The sequence below is a fragment of the Eulemur rufifrons genome, chromosome 16, assembly GCF_041146395.1.
Source record: "Eulemur rufifrons isolate Redbay chromosome 16, OSU_ERuf_1, whole genome shotgun sequence".
Taxonomy (NCBI): domain Eukaryota; kingdom Metazoa; phylum Chordata; class Mammalia; order Primates; family Lemuridae; genus Eulemur; species Eulemur rufifrons.
In genome coordinates, this window is record NC_090998.1 from 64,181,631 (window position 1) to 64,197,638 (window position 16,008).

Genomic DNA, 16,008 nt, shown 5'->3' on the forward strand with positions numbered 1-16,008 from the left:
TAAAACTTTTAAAAAATTGTTTCTTAGATTGCAAAGGATATTTTCTTCACATATTTTCTTTATAAAAGCTGGATTGTTTTGTGCCTAACCTGATTTGACCATAGCACACTGCCTGGTGGGAAGTGTTAAACCTCTTATTTTAAGCTAAACAAGATTACTCTGAAGGCTGGCATTCAGGCGCTTGCTTTTAGCCTAATGGGTTAGGGGCTGTGGCACACCCCTTGCGGTTCCACTAATTGAACTCTTTGGGAACTTCAGTTTCTAATAGTTAGCTCTAGGAGGGGCTTGCCGTGGATAAGCAAGAAATTGCTAACTGCTTGATTTCCCCATGTTAGCTTAATGAGGAAGAATGGGTCACCATGCCAACCAAAACACCATAGCAATGGGTTTAGAAGCATCCTTCCCTTGTTATTTGCTTCCCATTCAGGGGTTTATAATATACTACAAATGCCATAGCGCGTCAGACAAAAGCCAAATAGGATTTGAAATCAATATGTCATCTCATACAGTACATAAAGCAACTGTAGTCATTTAACCTGAATTTTACTTCATTGTATTGTTAAATCTTCTAAAAATTAATTTGTAAAGGCAGTAAAAAGGTTAATATATACTTATGTTGGTCTTAATTTTCAATTGTTAATTTTTATTTTCTAGAAACTTTCAGATATTGATCCATCAAATCCCATCTATTTCATTTCATTTGATTTCTAAGAGCTTTTATTTTACTGTGGTAACAACCGTTTTTTTAAATAGACTTCATTTTTTAGAATAGTTTTAAATTTGCAGAAAAATCCAAAACGTAAGAGAGTTCCTATATACTTCACACCAAGTTGCCCCTATTAACATCTTGCATTAGTATTATACATTTGTTGCATTTAATCAACCAGTGCTGATACATTATTAACTTAAATCCATAGTGTATGGACATTTCTTTAGTTTTTGCCTAATACCCTTTTTCTGTGCCAGGATGCTATCAGGATAGCACATTATGTTTGTCATGTCTCCTTAGGCTCTTGATTGTGACAAGTTTCTGCAGACCTTGTTTTAATGACCTTGACAGTTTTGAGAATTCCCAATTAGATATTTTGTAGACTGTTTCTGTTGGAGTTTGTCTGATTATTAATAATTTTTAAATGATTAGGCTTGGGTTACGGATTTTGAGAGGAAGAACACAGATGTAAAATGACATTTTCATTACTTTGTAACAAAGATACATATTATCAACATGACTTGTCACTATTACTGTTGACCATCATCTGCCAGAGATAGTATTTTTCAGGTGTCTCCACTGTAAAGTTACTCCTTCTCTATGCATCCCCACCTTTTCCATCCTGTGCTGTTAGGAAGGAAATCACTATGCACAGACCACAATTAAGGAGTGGGAATTATTCTCCCCATTTTTGAGGGCAGAGAATAAACATAAATTATTTAGAATTTTTCTGCAAAGGCAGTGTCTTTTCTCTTTCATTTATTGTATTGCTTAGCATGGAATCATAAATATTCATTTCATACTTTGGATTATAATCCAATACTACATTGTTTTTGGTGCTCAAATGGTTCTAGCTTTGGCCACTGGGAGTTCTTTAAGTGGGTTCCTGTGTCCCTTTGACATTTTAATATATCCCCATCAGTGTACCTGTATGTGTGTGTTCAGCACTTTCTTACTTTTCTGTACTCCAGGCTCATCTTGTATATTTCCAGCCCAGTCCTTAACATCAGACCATTTCTCCAAGGACACCTGGTTCCTTTTCTTGGAAAATGGTAATAGAAACAAAGATCTGGATGCTAGTAACAATCATTTAAAGAATAAACAAAGCAAGTTTTTAAGCGAAATTAAGAAAAATCTTTTTCAGGTACGATTAAGTGAAAAGAACACATGATCATCTCAGGCGTCTTCTCTTTACATTCACTTTTCTTTATTACTTTTCTAAATGGGCATTGTTGCCCATAGCAGATGTTATGAATACAGATTATGAGGAATTCCAAATAGGCTAATAATTATGTTTGTAATATAAGTAAAAAAAAAAAACAAAACCCTGATTGTCCCTGGTGACCTTTTGCTACCAAATTAATGCAAAAATGTCTGATTTTAAACTTTGGTTAAATATAATGTATTTAGATTCACTAAAATGCTTTCTGATGGAAGTTTGAACTTTGTGTGAAATATTATGGTATATCATATTAATGGAGTCAACTTAAATAAATGAAAAAAATTCTTTATGATCCAAAATGCTAAATATCTTATACTTTTTAATGCCCCCAATCTTTAAACTCTTTTCTCACAAACACTTGGTATGCTCATTCATTGAACCTGTTAATATCTTCTGAAATGCCAAGCATTAAAATCTTTTATCTTATCACTTGTTGATGTGGCGGGGGGGGGGGGGGGGGGGAAAGGTTTATAATCTGGCCTGGAGGGTAATTATTAATAAGGGAACCCATTTTTCTTTTAAAGGGATACAGAACTACCCTGACAACTTGATTATGGCGAAACTTGATTAATCACATAGATGTGGTCTAGAAACATTTTGTAATTATACTTTGAGCCACACATTCTTTTTCATCACATGTTCAGAAATTATGCTTTTATATTCATGTTTCAGAGTGAATAGTGAGAATGATTTTGGGAAGGGGAGGAAAGCTAAGAGAATTCCTATATTACTGATACGAGAAAAGCTTATGACTTCAATGATGAATGGTGAATACAAAATAGAGGATGCTAGATTTTTGTTATGTCTGGATAGCCTTTTCTGTCATTCTTGTAACTTTCAGATACTGATTTTTATCTGCTTTATTATTACAAGTACTATCATTGCCAAGGGCTTAATTTGGAATTAAATGAGCCTTATGCTTAAGTAATTTATTCTCATTAGTTTGCCAAAAAGTGAGTCTCATGATAGTTTCAATACTCCAAGGCAGAATGTTTACATTTTTCTTTCACTGAGACTAAAACATTCCTTTTTGGTTTCATTTATGTCCCTGAAAATCTGAGATTGGAAGACAGTATTGAAGCTGCCATCACCAATGGCAGTTTTTCTTAAATAGAGAGGGGAGCTGTTATAGTTGAATTTTGCTTCACTTTTGTTTTTCTTTATTCAGAGACTCCCATAGAAGAAAATAATTTTACCACAGGGCTTCTATAAAGGCATTTCCACTAATTAACATAAGTCTTCTCATTAGCTTCTCCCTCATATTTCAGGTGATTTGGCATTTTATGAATTTCATGTTATTTGTTCAGTAAGCTATAGCTATGTTGTTTTGTTCATTAATGTGTCAAAAGACGAGAGAGAAAGTTGTCAGCCGTGAAGCTTACATTATTGACTGATTTCCATTCTATGATTTTCTATGCCTGGCGGTTTCAGAAACCTCCCCCTAAAAATTTTATAATTAAAATATATTTTTATCAATAAAATGGATATTAGAGCTGATTTGCCATTTTATGATAAAGAAATTTAAACGAAATGAACATATTTGAACTTGAAGAAAAATTAGACTTTGATAAAGCAGATCCTTATTTTGTGAACAAATAGGTGAATTAAAACATGAGAAAATGTGGCTGCCCTTCTTCACTAAATAGTATGACATGTGTCTGATGCGAATTTTTTGTTTGTAAGGATGCAGTAAATGTCCCATTTATATTTCTACTTTTATGATGAAGTTTAGTCAGGAAAATGTTTCCACAGAATGCATGCTATTACTTTTACATGTACTTTTTATGAAGAGAGGGGGGGGCAGAAAACTTGGTAACATAAAGGTAAAAGGCCAAGTTTCTGTATGTGGTGACAACAAAGTTATTTAAAATGGTGCCTTGGAGTTGAGTACAATATTGTTGCCTTTTTTTTTTTTTTTGAGACAGTGTCTCTCTGTGTTTCCCAGGTGGGGCTTGAACTCCTGAGCTCAAGCAAGCAATCCTCCTACCTAGGTCTCCTAAGTAGTTTGTAATAAAGGTGCTCACTACTGCACCTAGTGAATACTATTGGCTTTATGAGCCTTCCTAGGGTGTGTTAGGATTCACCATAACAATACTTAAAATGTGTGGGAGAAAAATAGGTAGAAACTGACTTGTAAAAGTTGGAAGGTGAGAGTTAAACAATCATTTATTTGAATTCCTACAAATGTCAGCCTCTGTGTTACCCTCTGGGGATTCAGAGATGTCACTTTTTCTAGCTCAGCCCTAAAAGTTTTTTGATACTACTGTAATTTTGTGTCCCAACTGGTGTGCATTTTGTTTTTATAATTTCTTGTGAATTTAAGAGATTTTCTAGCAAAATTAAGGATCACAAAATAATTATCAATAGACTATATTGGGATATGGGGAAAAATTAATGTCGTCATAATAGCTGCAACAAATAATAAAGAAAAGTACAGGAACTTACCACATCAGACATCTGTGTACCCACAACCAGAATTTAGATTTGTTAGCATATTATTTGTATATTTTTAAACTAATAAATGTAAATTTAGGCATATCAGGTTGTCAAACCTTTTGATTTTCTTTTTTTGAGTAAATTTTTTGAATCTGTGGATAAATAGGAACCATTCAGAGATTTGAAGTAATTTTTTTGTCTGTTATCCATGGACCCATCTCCCCACCCCAGAGGTTTCCTCTCCTCACATTTAGTATAAATATTCCTAGACTTGGGGGGAAAAAGTGGACCTTGCGTATGTAGGTATATTGGTGAAAAAATATTTAATATATGGATTTTTTTCTGAATGACTTTTATGATTCTATAATATACATATTTGCAATATGATATTTCACTAATCATGCTGCTATATAATTTGGTTAATTTGTCCTAATTGCTATATAATATGTTGATATATATGCATGCATTTATAAAAACATATGTCTCTCTATATAATACACATGGTTTATTTATTTTATTTGCCACATGGATCCAGATTAGATGGCTATACTGTAGTGTATTTCCATATTTCCTATTAAAATTTGTAGTTATTTCCTTTTCCTTTTATAAATACTGCTTCATTAGATATCCTTGTACTTAGATCTAAGAGGTTTTGTAAGTATATGTTCGTAAGGACATACTACCAAATCAAAGATGATACAAATTAATTTTCATGCGTACTTCCAAATTTTACACAAAACGATACAACTTATATTTTCCAAATAATGTGTGATTGTGCCCATTTCAATATAATACAGTGATGTTACATCCAATTATCTTTAATTTTACTTTGATTTATTTGAAATATATTCATTTCACTTTAATAACCGAGATTGAATATCTTCAGATTATTTGTCTTTAAATTTCCTGTGTATATTTTTAATCCATTTTTTCTATTGAGTTTGCCTTTTGTGGTTCATACTACTATTTTTTCCTAAAATTCTGGGAACAAATTCTGTCTTCTGCATGTTGCAACAAAACTTGAAATTTCAACCTTGAATTCTACTTATTTTAAGTGTATTAACTCCTTTGTAGCTTGTCCCTGGCTGGTTAGGAACCACGGGCCGCACATCATTGCCTGAGCTCTGGCTCACACCTCCCCACGCCCCAGAAAAATTGTTTTTACCAGGAGGTGAGTTGCAAGCCAGCAAAGCTTCATCTGTATTTACAGTTGCTCCCTACTGCTGGCATCACCGCCTGAGCTCTGCCTCCCCCGAACCTTCTGTGGAAAAATTGTCTTCCATGAAACTGGTCCCTGGTGCCAAAAAGGTTGGGGACCACTGCTTTAAGGCACTATGACTCTTCTCCTCTCAAAATGTTTTTCTGGAAAGAGTAGTAGAAAATGTGAAGCTCCAAGAAACCAGGGTCTCTCATCTTATGACTAGTGTATATCCAGTGTGTAGAAGAATGCTTGCCACATACAGCACCTTAATAATGTGTTGGATGAAATGATCATGTTTTAGCTACTAAATTGCAATCCTTTTCTAATGCTCCCTGTCAAAGATTATACTAAGGTAATGTTTAAATTTCCCACACTTTGGAGTGTCATCTTCCTTGGATTTTTGCTAGTTTTAGCTTTTACATCTTTAGTAACCACTCATTGGAGCATTCATACCTTACATATCTGCACCTCAGAAATACCAATGTTGAATAAGTTTGATACACCAAGGCCAAGACACAGAAACGTTAAGGCTAATTGTGTGGTCACTTGGCTCTGTGTCATAGCTCAGTAGAATTTGCTAATTTGATGTAATCTGTGAACCAGAACATAAGGACTAAAGTAGAAATTAATTTAGCTTTTCCATACTTTGTTTTTTTCCCTTTGTTTTTGAGGCCATCTCCATAGGAACAGTGAATGGGATTAGAAGAGAGGTTTGGTTTTTATCAAAATCCCATTTTTATAGTTGATAATTTTTAACAAAATTCTATGAGAAAGCATTAAAGACACTTAAATTGCAATTTCAAACCTAGGTTGATACTTAAGTCATAGCAAATCCCGCAAGGCATTAGAAATTCTTCCGCTTTAAACATTTCAATATCAAGTTCAGTTGATTGATTCAATTTCCATTTAATAGTCACTTACTTAGCCCTTAGGGACCTCACCATTGAGTTAGAGTGAGTGTAAGAGGGCATCTCAGTTCAGAACTTTGGTATCTCTTGATCTTAGTTATTATGTCAGTTGTTTAAATGGGAGACTATCTGAAAATGCTTTAAAATATGAAGTACTACATAAATTAATATTGGCATTTTATTTGTCTTTTCATTTTTGTCACTTTTTTATACGTAGGCTTTGCATATTTAACGTTCAATAATTTTCATTACGCACATCCTTATAATTCATTGTTTAGTCTTTCAGTTCAATGCAATGATTTTGCTCACTTCTGTAATCTCAATATTTGATTTGGATAATTAAGAGTTATTAAATTATTAATGATACTTTATTAAGAATTAATGAATGAATGAGATGGTTTTGCCTTATTATGCCATTTCTGTCTTCAGAAATAAGATATAATTATGTCACTGCCAAGGCTGACTACTTCTGGAGCTTCGTGACTAGCAAAGAAACCTGATCGCATTTCCCTCCCTCCTGTAGCTCTCTTGCCCTGCGGCTTCTCTTCTTGGCTGGTTATAGCTGTTTCTGTAATGCTTTCTCTCTGCCTCCCCACCTCCCCAGTCACTCTCACCGTAAGACATTGTAACAGAATGGTCTTGGTCACACTTTAAGAATGGGATTTTGGTACAAATTCAAGATTCAGTTGTTTTTCAAGATCAGTATTCTTTATCCATGATATCTTGTCTCATTTATCTTTGTCAAATGGTGTGTTTCTCCCCTGTTAATCTAAGAGTACTCAATTATATGATTGATGGATCAAGTTATTACAAGTTTTCAGGTATGGTTTTGTGTTTTATTTTTTTTCCTAGAATCAAACTTTACAGTTTTTTGCTGGGTAGAATTCCAGAAGAACAATGGAATGGCTTGAAAAAGTTATTCTTGGATGACAATCAGGCTTTGAACTATCTCATTTTGCCAGTTGACGGTTAAAGATTGGTGAGGCTGAACATGACTACTCACCTTACCATTAAAAATTCCATGCAGCATTACATGCATTGATCTTGAGCAAAAGTCTGGCACAGATGTTTTAAAAAAACAATGAGGCAGTTAATGCTGCGAATTTAGTATTAGTGTGATCTGATATTAATGAACAATTCTACCTCTTACATTTTCCATAATTTCTGTCTGGTTGCTGTTTCCACCTGGCTGCTTTTCATTTTCCTTATTCTGAACTTTTTGACTTTTAACCACCTATCCTTTTGCTACTCTCTTATACACAGAATTACCCCTTTTTAAATTTAAAGATAATTTTTTCCAAATGCTTTTGTAATGTAAAAATGGGCATATCACCAAAAAGTGTGTGGAAGGGAAGCCCTCAGTGAATTACTTTTTGTTTTGTTAGAGATTAAAAAAATTCCAAGATCTTAAAAGTAAGATCGTATCAATGAGTTTAAAATTTGGGAATAATGTAATCTGTAATAAGGACCACGCCACCAGTGAGGTGATGACTGTGGATATCTCAGTGTTGAAATTTGGGACTAGTGATGGCAGAAGAGATGGAGAAAAATGGACAGATTGGGGATATATTTTGAAGTAGAAATTTAGAAAACTTGGTATTGGATGGACTGTGGAGGGAAGGAAAGAGATTGTGAAGAAGAAACGGGTTACATAGTATTACCAATTTCTGAGGATGAGTGAGTGAAGGGGGTGCTGTTTTATTTAGCTTGGGGAAGGTATGAGTCGAGAGTTCTGTTGGGGGCATTTTAAGTTTGAGGTACCTAAATGAATATACTCAATAGGCAATTGAATAAATGATGATGGAGGTGAAGGATTAAATGATTGTGGAGATGAAGGGAAGTGAAGGAAGGTGAAGGTAGAGTCAGTAGCATAGATTAATGTTTAAAATCATGAACCTTGCTGAGATCATCAGGTTGAGAGTGGAGATGGAAGAAAGGATCCCTGAGCAGTGCTGTGGCTTCCAGCAGTTAAAGTTGGGGTGGATGAAGAGTTTGAGGAGGAGTGCTGTATGACAGTTTTATACAATACACAGAGACCATTTTAATAGAAGTTGTGCATGCTTAATACATATTGAGCTTTGTGGATTGTTACACTAAATATTCGTCATATTTTTTGTAAGATTCTAAGCAGCATTCTGAGTGTCATTGAGTAACACAGTTTTTTAGTATGCCAGAATGTTTGCCCTAAGAGACTGCATCACCAGTGAACCACGAATGTTAGGATATGGTGCCCATCCTTTCTCCCCCACCACTGCCTCTTCAGGACTTAGATTGTTAAATGTCACTAAGTTCTTGCTCAGGCTGAAGGACTTTTCCAGAAAATTCTCATTAACACGGATGCCCTTTGGCCTTCCTCTCATAATTTTTTGTCTTTCTCTTGAAATGTTAGTTCATTGCTAAAGTCATTTTATTTTTAAAAGTTGTCATCAACATGAAAAATCTGGGATTCATGAGGTGTGTTGTTAAATGTTGGATGTCACTGATGTCAGTGACAGCATGGGGCCGCAGATGAAAGCCTGGTTTATAAATTCTGCAAGGGCAGAATGCTTCAAGACAACGAAATGGGGACTGGCTTAGACCATAGCTAAATGCTTTTACTACTTTAGTGCTGAGCAAAGAGTCTTGTCATACCACATATTTTTTTTGCCATGACTGCATTTTGTTTTTCTCCAAAATCTAAACTATAAAATTAAAGAAGACAGTTATCAGGTGCCTACTATATCTTATGCAGAGTGCTAAGTTCTTTTACACTGTGGTCCTATTTTGACCTGACACCAATTCCGAGAGGGAAATGTATTGAACCCAGTTTATAGAGGTCAAGAAATTAAATCTTTAGTTATTGGTAATTTAGAGGTGAAAAATAAGATACTCATTGGAAGTCATCTACAAAGTAGGATTACACATTCAATTGTTTTGAAGTTAAACTTTCTTTAAGCACGTTTAAAAGGAGATGGAAACAAAGTCATGTTTTTGAAACACAATGCTGTTTTTACCTGTGCATTTAAAAATGGATTTCATCTCTAAATGTTAAGTGAAATGTTCCCATGCTATGTTGATAATGATCTTAATTTCTCCCCCCTTCTCTTTTGGTTTCAGAGGAAGAACTTGTCTCTTTTTCTCAGCATTAGTTTGTTAACTTTCTGGGGGACCTCCCTTTTGGGTGCCCGGTTATACTGGATGGGAAACAAACCACCAAGCTTTTCCAACTCTGACAACCCAGCTGCTGATTCAGATAGCCTCCTTGCCCGCACGCTCACGTTCTTCTACTTGCCAACCAAGAACCTCTGGCTGTTGCTATGCCCAGATACACTCAGTTTTGATTGGTCGATGGATGCCGTGCCTCTGCTCAAAACAATTTGTGATTGGAGAAACCTACACACTGTGGCCTTCTATACTGGACTCCTCCTCCTTGCCTACTACGGTTTGAAGAGCCCAAGCATAGAAAGAGAATGCAATGGGAAAGCTGTAACAAATGGCAAGCAGAATGCAAATGGACATAACTGCCTTTCAGATGTGGAGTACCGGGACTCAGAGATTAAGCCCAGCTTTGCATCCAAAATAGAAAATGGCATTAAAAATGATGTATCACAGAGAACGCAACTTCCTTCTACTGAGAACATTGTTATTCTGTCTTTATCTTTGTTAATAATACCCTTTGTTCCTGCCACGAACTTGTTTTTCTATGTCGGCTTTGTAATTGCAGAGCGAGTATTATATATTCCTAGTATGGGCTTCTGCCTCCTGATTACAGTGGGTGCCAGAGCCCTTTATGTCAAAGTCCAAAAGCGGTTTCTCAAGACCTTGATTTTTTATGCTACAGCAACATTAATTGTTTTCTATGGACTCAAGACTGCAATCAGGAATGGAGACTGGCAGAATGAGGAAATGCTGTATAGGTCAGGGATAAAAGTAAACCCAGCTAAAGGTAATATTTTATTTTATGCTTTTGCTTGGGCAGTTTATACTTTGGCCTTTTTGTATATCTTTGCTTCTTGCCTTAAAATACAGTGTTGAGGAAGAGGTCCTTTCATGCAATACCCATATCTTTCCTTCTTACATTTTTTTTTTTTTTTAAAGAGATAGGCAGTACAACCAATTTAGAGACATAGCCAGCATTTTCCAGGGACATATTTACCTGTATTCCTGACTATGTTTGTCCAGAAGAACTAGAGCTCCTGCTGTGTAAAAATATTGACTGTTACAAGAATTTAGGAAAAGGCTTGGTTTGTACATTTTAACACACTGGTACAGACATCTTTCATCATGTACTAAGAGCCAGGTTATCCTACTTAAGTAAATTTTACCTCTTGTGTTTTCTAAGCATCGCCTGAGGAAATACCACAAGGCTTACACTGACACCTTTAAAATTTTGGAGATAACAACTACCTCTGAATCTTGGAATTATGTCTGTAGATGTCAGTGTGTACACACGCAGGTCCGAGCACCCTTAGCTTTGCAGAGGCTGAATAAAATGATGTTGCCAGGCCGTTAGACCCTTTTATTTAAGAGTTCTTATTTAAGGGAAAAAAAACTTTTTACTACACAATGAGAACATTGATTATATCTTTCATTCTTGCTTTTGCTTTAGAAAATTATTTTAGCAAATCACACCATCGATAGCTAGAATATAGAAAGTAGTTTCCTTTAAAACAGAAGTGAACAATCAAAAGCTGTTACGGTGGATTGCTTTGATTTAGGTAATTAAATGTAATGGAACCTAGAGAACAATTGGATAAAAATAAGTGTACATTTTTAGTACAGAAATATATAGTGTAAATAGTGACCAATACTTTTTTATAAGCCATTTTAAGTATTCTGTAAATTATGTGGTTGCTTGTGTAGTATTTGAACTGGGGTTTTTCTTGTCTTGACAACACAATTCTGTACCAGGATTCAAATATTGAATGTGTGAAACTATTCCAAGTGTATGAAAATGGCTTAATACATATATATTTCCAAAGATCTAGATACCGTAGAAGCAACTTTGGCATCTTTATCTGATTAGCACAAATTAAGTTAAGAATACAAGTCAAGAGTGAGCAACTATACATTTCTTTTAGCCAAGGAACTAATTGTTGGTACTTAAAATGCTTAATAGATCTCAGGGATTTTAATGAAAAGTTGCAGCTTTAAAGTTGCGCTACCGCATACCATGTAATTCCTCGATTCTCTTTGAAAAATCATTACCATGTGGCTTTTCTAGGTAGTGAGTACTGCAGTTTTATCGAATGTCTGAATAGGAATCTTGCTGTAAAAATTGTTACAATTAGTTTTTACAGAATGCTTTTCAGCTAGTTTTTCTTCACTGGCAGACATAAGTATATAGAACAAGGCTACGTTGTCAATTTATTTTCCTGCTATTTAACAGAGATATTTGGTAAGGAATTAAAACAAAAATCCCCAGCATATTAGTTGCATCATAGTGTTGTTCCGAGGATTTATTAAATTTATTGGTTAAGTTTCAGGCTAAGCTACCGTTATAAGCAGCTGAGATAACAGAGGCTTAAATAAGATAGAAGCTTTGTTCTTTCATGTAACAATCTAAGTATGTGCAGACCAGAGCTGATAAGATGGCGCCATGGGTTTTCAAGATCCATGCTTCTTCTCTTTTGTTCCCTTGCCATCTCTGTGGTGTCACCCTGTCCATATGGTCCAAGATGGCTCATTATCACATCAGCACTTCAGCTGACAGGAAGAGGGGGAGAAAGGGCAAATGATGGGTGTACCCATTTTCTCCAACAGCATATCACAGAAATTGCACACACCCGTGGTTGCTCACAGACCATTGGCCACACCTAGCCACAGGGAAGGCTGGGAAATGTTATCTTTATTCTGGAAAGCCAAGTACTCAGCCAAATTTTATTATACTGGGAAAAGGGAAGGCAGATACTCAGATAAGGGTATAAGTAGCAGACTCTGTCCCATAGGTGAAAGTATTTTGTAAACTCTTCAGTATTCTTCAGCATTAACCACTATGATTGCTGACAGTTATGATTCTGAATAAGATATTTTGATGACATGGTTAAAATATTTTTCTTCATCCATTCACTTAATAAAAGAATTATTAAACACTTCCTTGCTTTCCATCATATTTCCATGTCTCCTTACTAACAATACTTGAGAAGTGCTGTAGTAACTTAGGCACTTGAAAATATTGCTACTTAAATGAATGTATGACTGACCACTATTATGACGAATCCTTTGAGACATGAAACACTGAATTTCCAAAACCCATCTTTCCACCCATGCCCCAGCCACCTGCTTTACGTGCAGCCTTTACCATCTTAGTTGATGGTGTCTCCATTTTTCCGGCAGCTCTGGCCGACAAACTTGAAGTTATTCCTGCCACCCCTCTTCTTTTCACACCCCACATCCACTTCATCAGCAAGTCCTCTTCACCCTGTCTTCAAAAATGCAGAGCCTTGACCGCTTTTTACCACCACCACTGTTACCATCACAGACCAAGACTCCATCTTTCGTCTGGAATATTATTAAAAGACTCTGACCTGGTCTCTCAGCTTCTATTTTCTTGCCTTTTGCATGTCTTGTACTTGTGTGTTTCTAGTCAACCCCGATACATTGAGTAATAAGAACTGAGGTAAATGGGCGTTAGTGTGAGGTTTTATGTTAATTCTGCAAGGAGTTGGATTGTATTTAATGTTTGCCATAGCCATAAGTTTCAGGGATGTCACATTCTGCTGGTGCCCTCGGTTTTTGTCTCCCCTATCGTCTTTGGGCTTTCCTAAGGATTCAGATACAATTTATTTTGCTTCTCTTGCAGCTGTAATCTACTATTATACTGGAGCCCGCTGATGTTGTAGTAAGATGTGGGGAAGGAAAAATGTTCTATTATGACTAAATCTTAGCCTCTCTGGGGTACGATCTATACAAATGTTACTTAACTTTCCTTTTGTCTCACTCCAGCTGAGACAGGAAGGCTAGAGGGGACTGGAATGAGAGGAATACCCTTCTCCAAAGCTCTGGGACAAGGCTTCGGGAAGGTCTTTGCCTTAGAGAGTAAGTAGGCCTTTGCTGTGGAGAACGCTCTGGGTAGATTTCCTAAGGCTTATTCTTCCCTCCCCTGCCAGAGCCAGAACATCTTTCTTGGCTCTTCCCAGTGACAATCTGCTGGGGTCCCTGGAGATAAAACCCATAAAAGTAGGGGAGTGGTCCCCTAAGATGGCTGCACTCAAAAGTCTCTCACTCTCAAGCTAGTCCACACTAGGCCTCCAGCACCTTGTCAAAATTACCAGTTAATTGCGTCTAGCAGTTTCTGTCTCCAGCAGCTTCTGCTCCAGGTAAGCTTACCTCTGCTGTGACTCTCTGGATTTGCCTGTCTCTCCAGATTTGAGGTTGGTAGTTGGCCCGTGACCACAGTTCACTGAGGCTTCCCAGACAAGTTATTGATTTTCAGTCTGTTTAGCTGTTTCTTGTTGTGAGGACAGGAGTGACAGCTTCCAAGCTCTTTAATGTCTGAGCTGAAACCCTGCTTCTGTTTTTACATCCTTCAAGTCTCTGCTTAACCAGAAACCTAGTGACCCCTTTTGAAACAGAAGTCATGGTACAGCATTCCACTGCCCCAGTCTTCCTCAGTCTCTGTTTTTCTCAAACTTGAAAGAACACAGTCACAGATAAGACCCTAAAGATCCATCAGCCTTGCCTTCCCTTATTGGACTCCAGCCCTTCTGGCCTCTTTGATGTGCCTTCTATATGCCAGGTGAGCTCCTGCTGCAAAGCTGTTGCCCTTGTCATTGCTTATTCCTAGAATGTGTCCTCCCAAATATGCTCATTGAGGTCTCCCTCACTTCCTTTAGGTCTCTGGTCCAATATTAAGATGCTTTACGTAAAGCTGACTACCTTGTTAAAAATTACATCCGCTCCTCTGCCTTATCCAGCATTCCCTGTCCTCTTTTCTTGCTTCATTTTTCTCATAGTATCTCTCACTATTTGATATGCTATATTTATGCGCTTATTGTCTGAATGTATTATCAGCATACATTAGAATGTACAGTGGTAGAAGGCAGGGGTTATTGCATTTTTTTAAATGCCACATAGACAGCAATGAGGACAGTGCTTGGTGGAATGAAGGCATTCAGTAATAGATACATTGAATAATAAATGCTATAGTCAGTCTCCTTAAGGAGTTTGTAACCTGTTTAGAGACAGAATACACTGCATGAAATAAGGCAAAAGTATGAAATAATTATGCTGTTGCTATACCAGGTACTGAGGGATGTTTCATAATAAGGAGACTAGAAGTGAGAGCGGAGTCCGTTTTGGATTCCGTGACTGCCATCTGTGACATATGCTTCCATTTTGATACAAGACAAAACTCTTTCAATCCAGGTTCCTTATTTTTTTTTCTATTCATAACATGCTAATAATAATTCTGGCTACAGTTACCTCCTTAGCAATTATGAGACTGGCAGTAATCCTCCTTAAGGCAGGTTTTTCTTAGTCTATTATGTCATTTGAGCCTAAGCAAAAGATTAGAAACTCTTTAAAGCCGGTCTTTCATAAGGTTTTCTGAGATTACAGATGGAGTTAGATTTTTTTCCCTTCCTTTGAAAGCCTTTCCAAATTTTGGAGTACTTCAGTATACCATGTGCGTTTAATGGAATATGATTTTAAGCCTCATGAAGCGTTATACATTAAAACTGCTGCCTTCAGTAATGGGTCTTGTAGACAGCTGCCAGTCATTAACTGATTGGATGCAAATGATGATGAATAAAGCCTGTCATAGCGACTGTGCTGCTAATTTATGGTTTAAATCTGGATGGTGGAGAAATGATAGCTGATTTGGACTATGTAAACCACAAGTCCTCTCTCATTATGTGGTTGATAATGTCAGGAAAATACTAGACAGAGTTGATTACTGTAGTTTGCTGATTTCACAATGATTCTTTGCATTTTTGTGCTTAGGAAAGAGGAAATTTTCTCTGCCTTAATGAGCAAGCCACATTAGATTTGAAAGGATTTCCCCCTCTTTGAAACCACACATTATATGAGCCATATTGATTAGTATTTGCTTGAAGAAAGCATTTCTTGATTAATTACAAAGCAGTTAAATGTATGATCACACCTTTTGCCGGCCTCTGACCTCATCTGAATCCCCATGTGTCTTTAGCTCTTATAGAGTTTGGCACCATTGATCTCTGCTACTATGGCTTTCAAGGCAGTATGCAATTTTTGCTATCTTTCTCATTTCCCATAGCTTGCTTGTCTATGGCTTTGCCCCCTCCCTAACTTGATGCATTCCTCAAGGTTCTGTCCGAAAGCTGCCTTTATTTTTCCTTTATGGTATCTAGAACATTGCTTGATATATAGTAGGGGCTCAATAAATGTGTCATTACAATTTTAAGTTATGCTCTCCATGATCTCACGTCTGTGAGGCACTTACCCACCTGGGTAAGCTGCCAGCCTCTCAAACTCATCACCTTTCTTCCCTAAAAACACCCCCTTGCAAACTTTTGTATTAGGGTCATAATCACAGACTAACAAAATTACTAAAGTTAAACAGATCAGTGAACAC

General features: G+C 36.5%; 1 protein-coding gene across 2 annotated transcripts in view; it reads left to right on the plus strand.

Annotated features, from left to right (window-relative positions):
• The window catches only part of TMTC2 (transmembrane O-mannosyltransferase targeting cadherins 2), a 365,840-nt gene that overhangs the window by 174,350 nt on the left and 175,482 nt on the right, over positions 1 to 16,008 (plus strand). For both annotated transcript variants that reach the window (XM_069491843.1, XM_069491844.1), the window contains one exon: positions 9,573 to 10,401. In XM_069491843.1, coding sequence (XP_069347944.1) covers positions 9,573 to 10,401 — 829 coding nt within the window. The remainder of the gene's footprint in view (positions 1 to 9,572; positions 10,402 to 16,008) is intronic.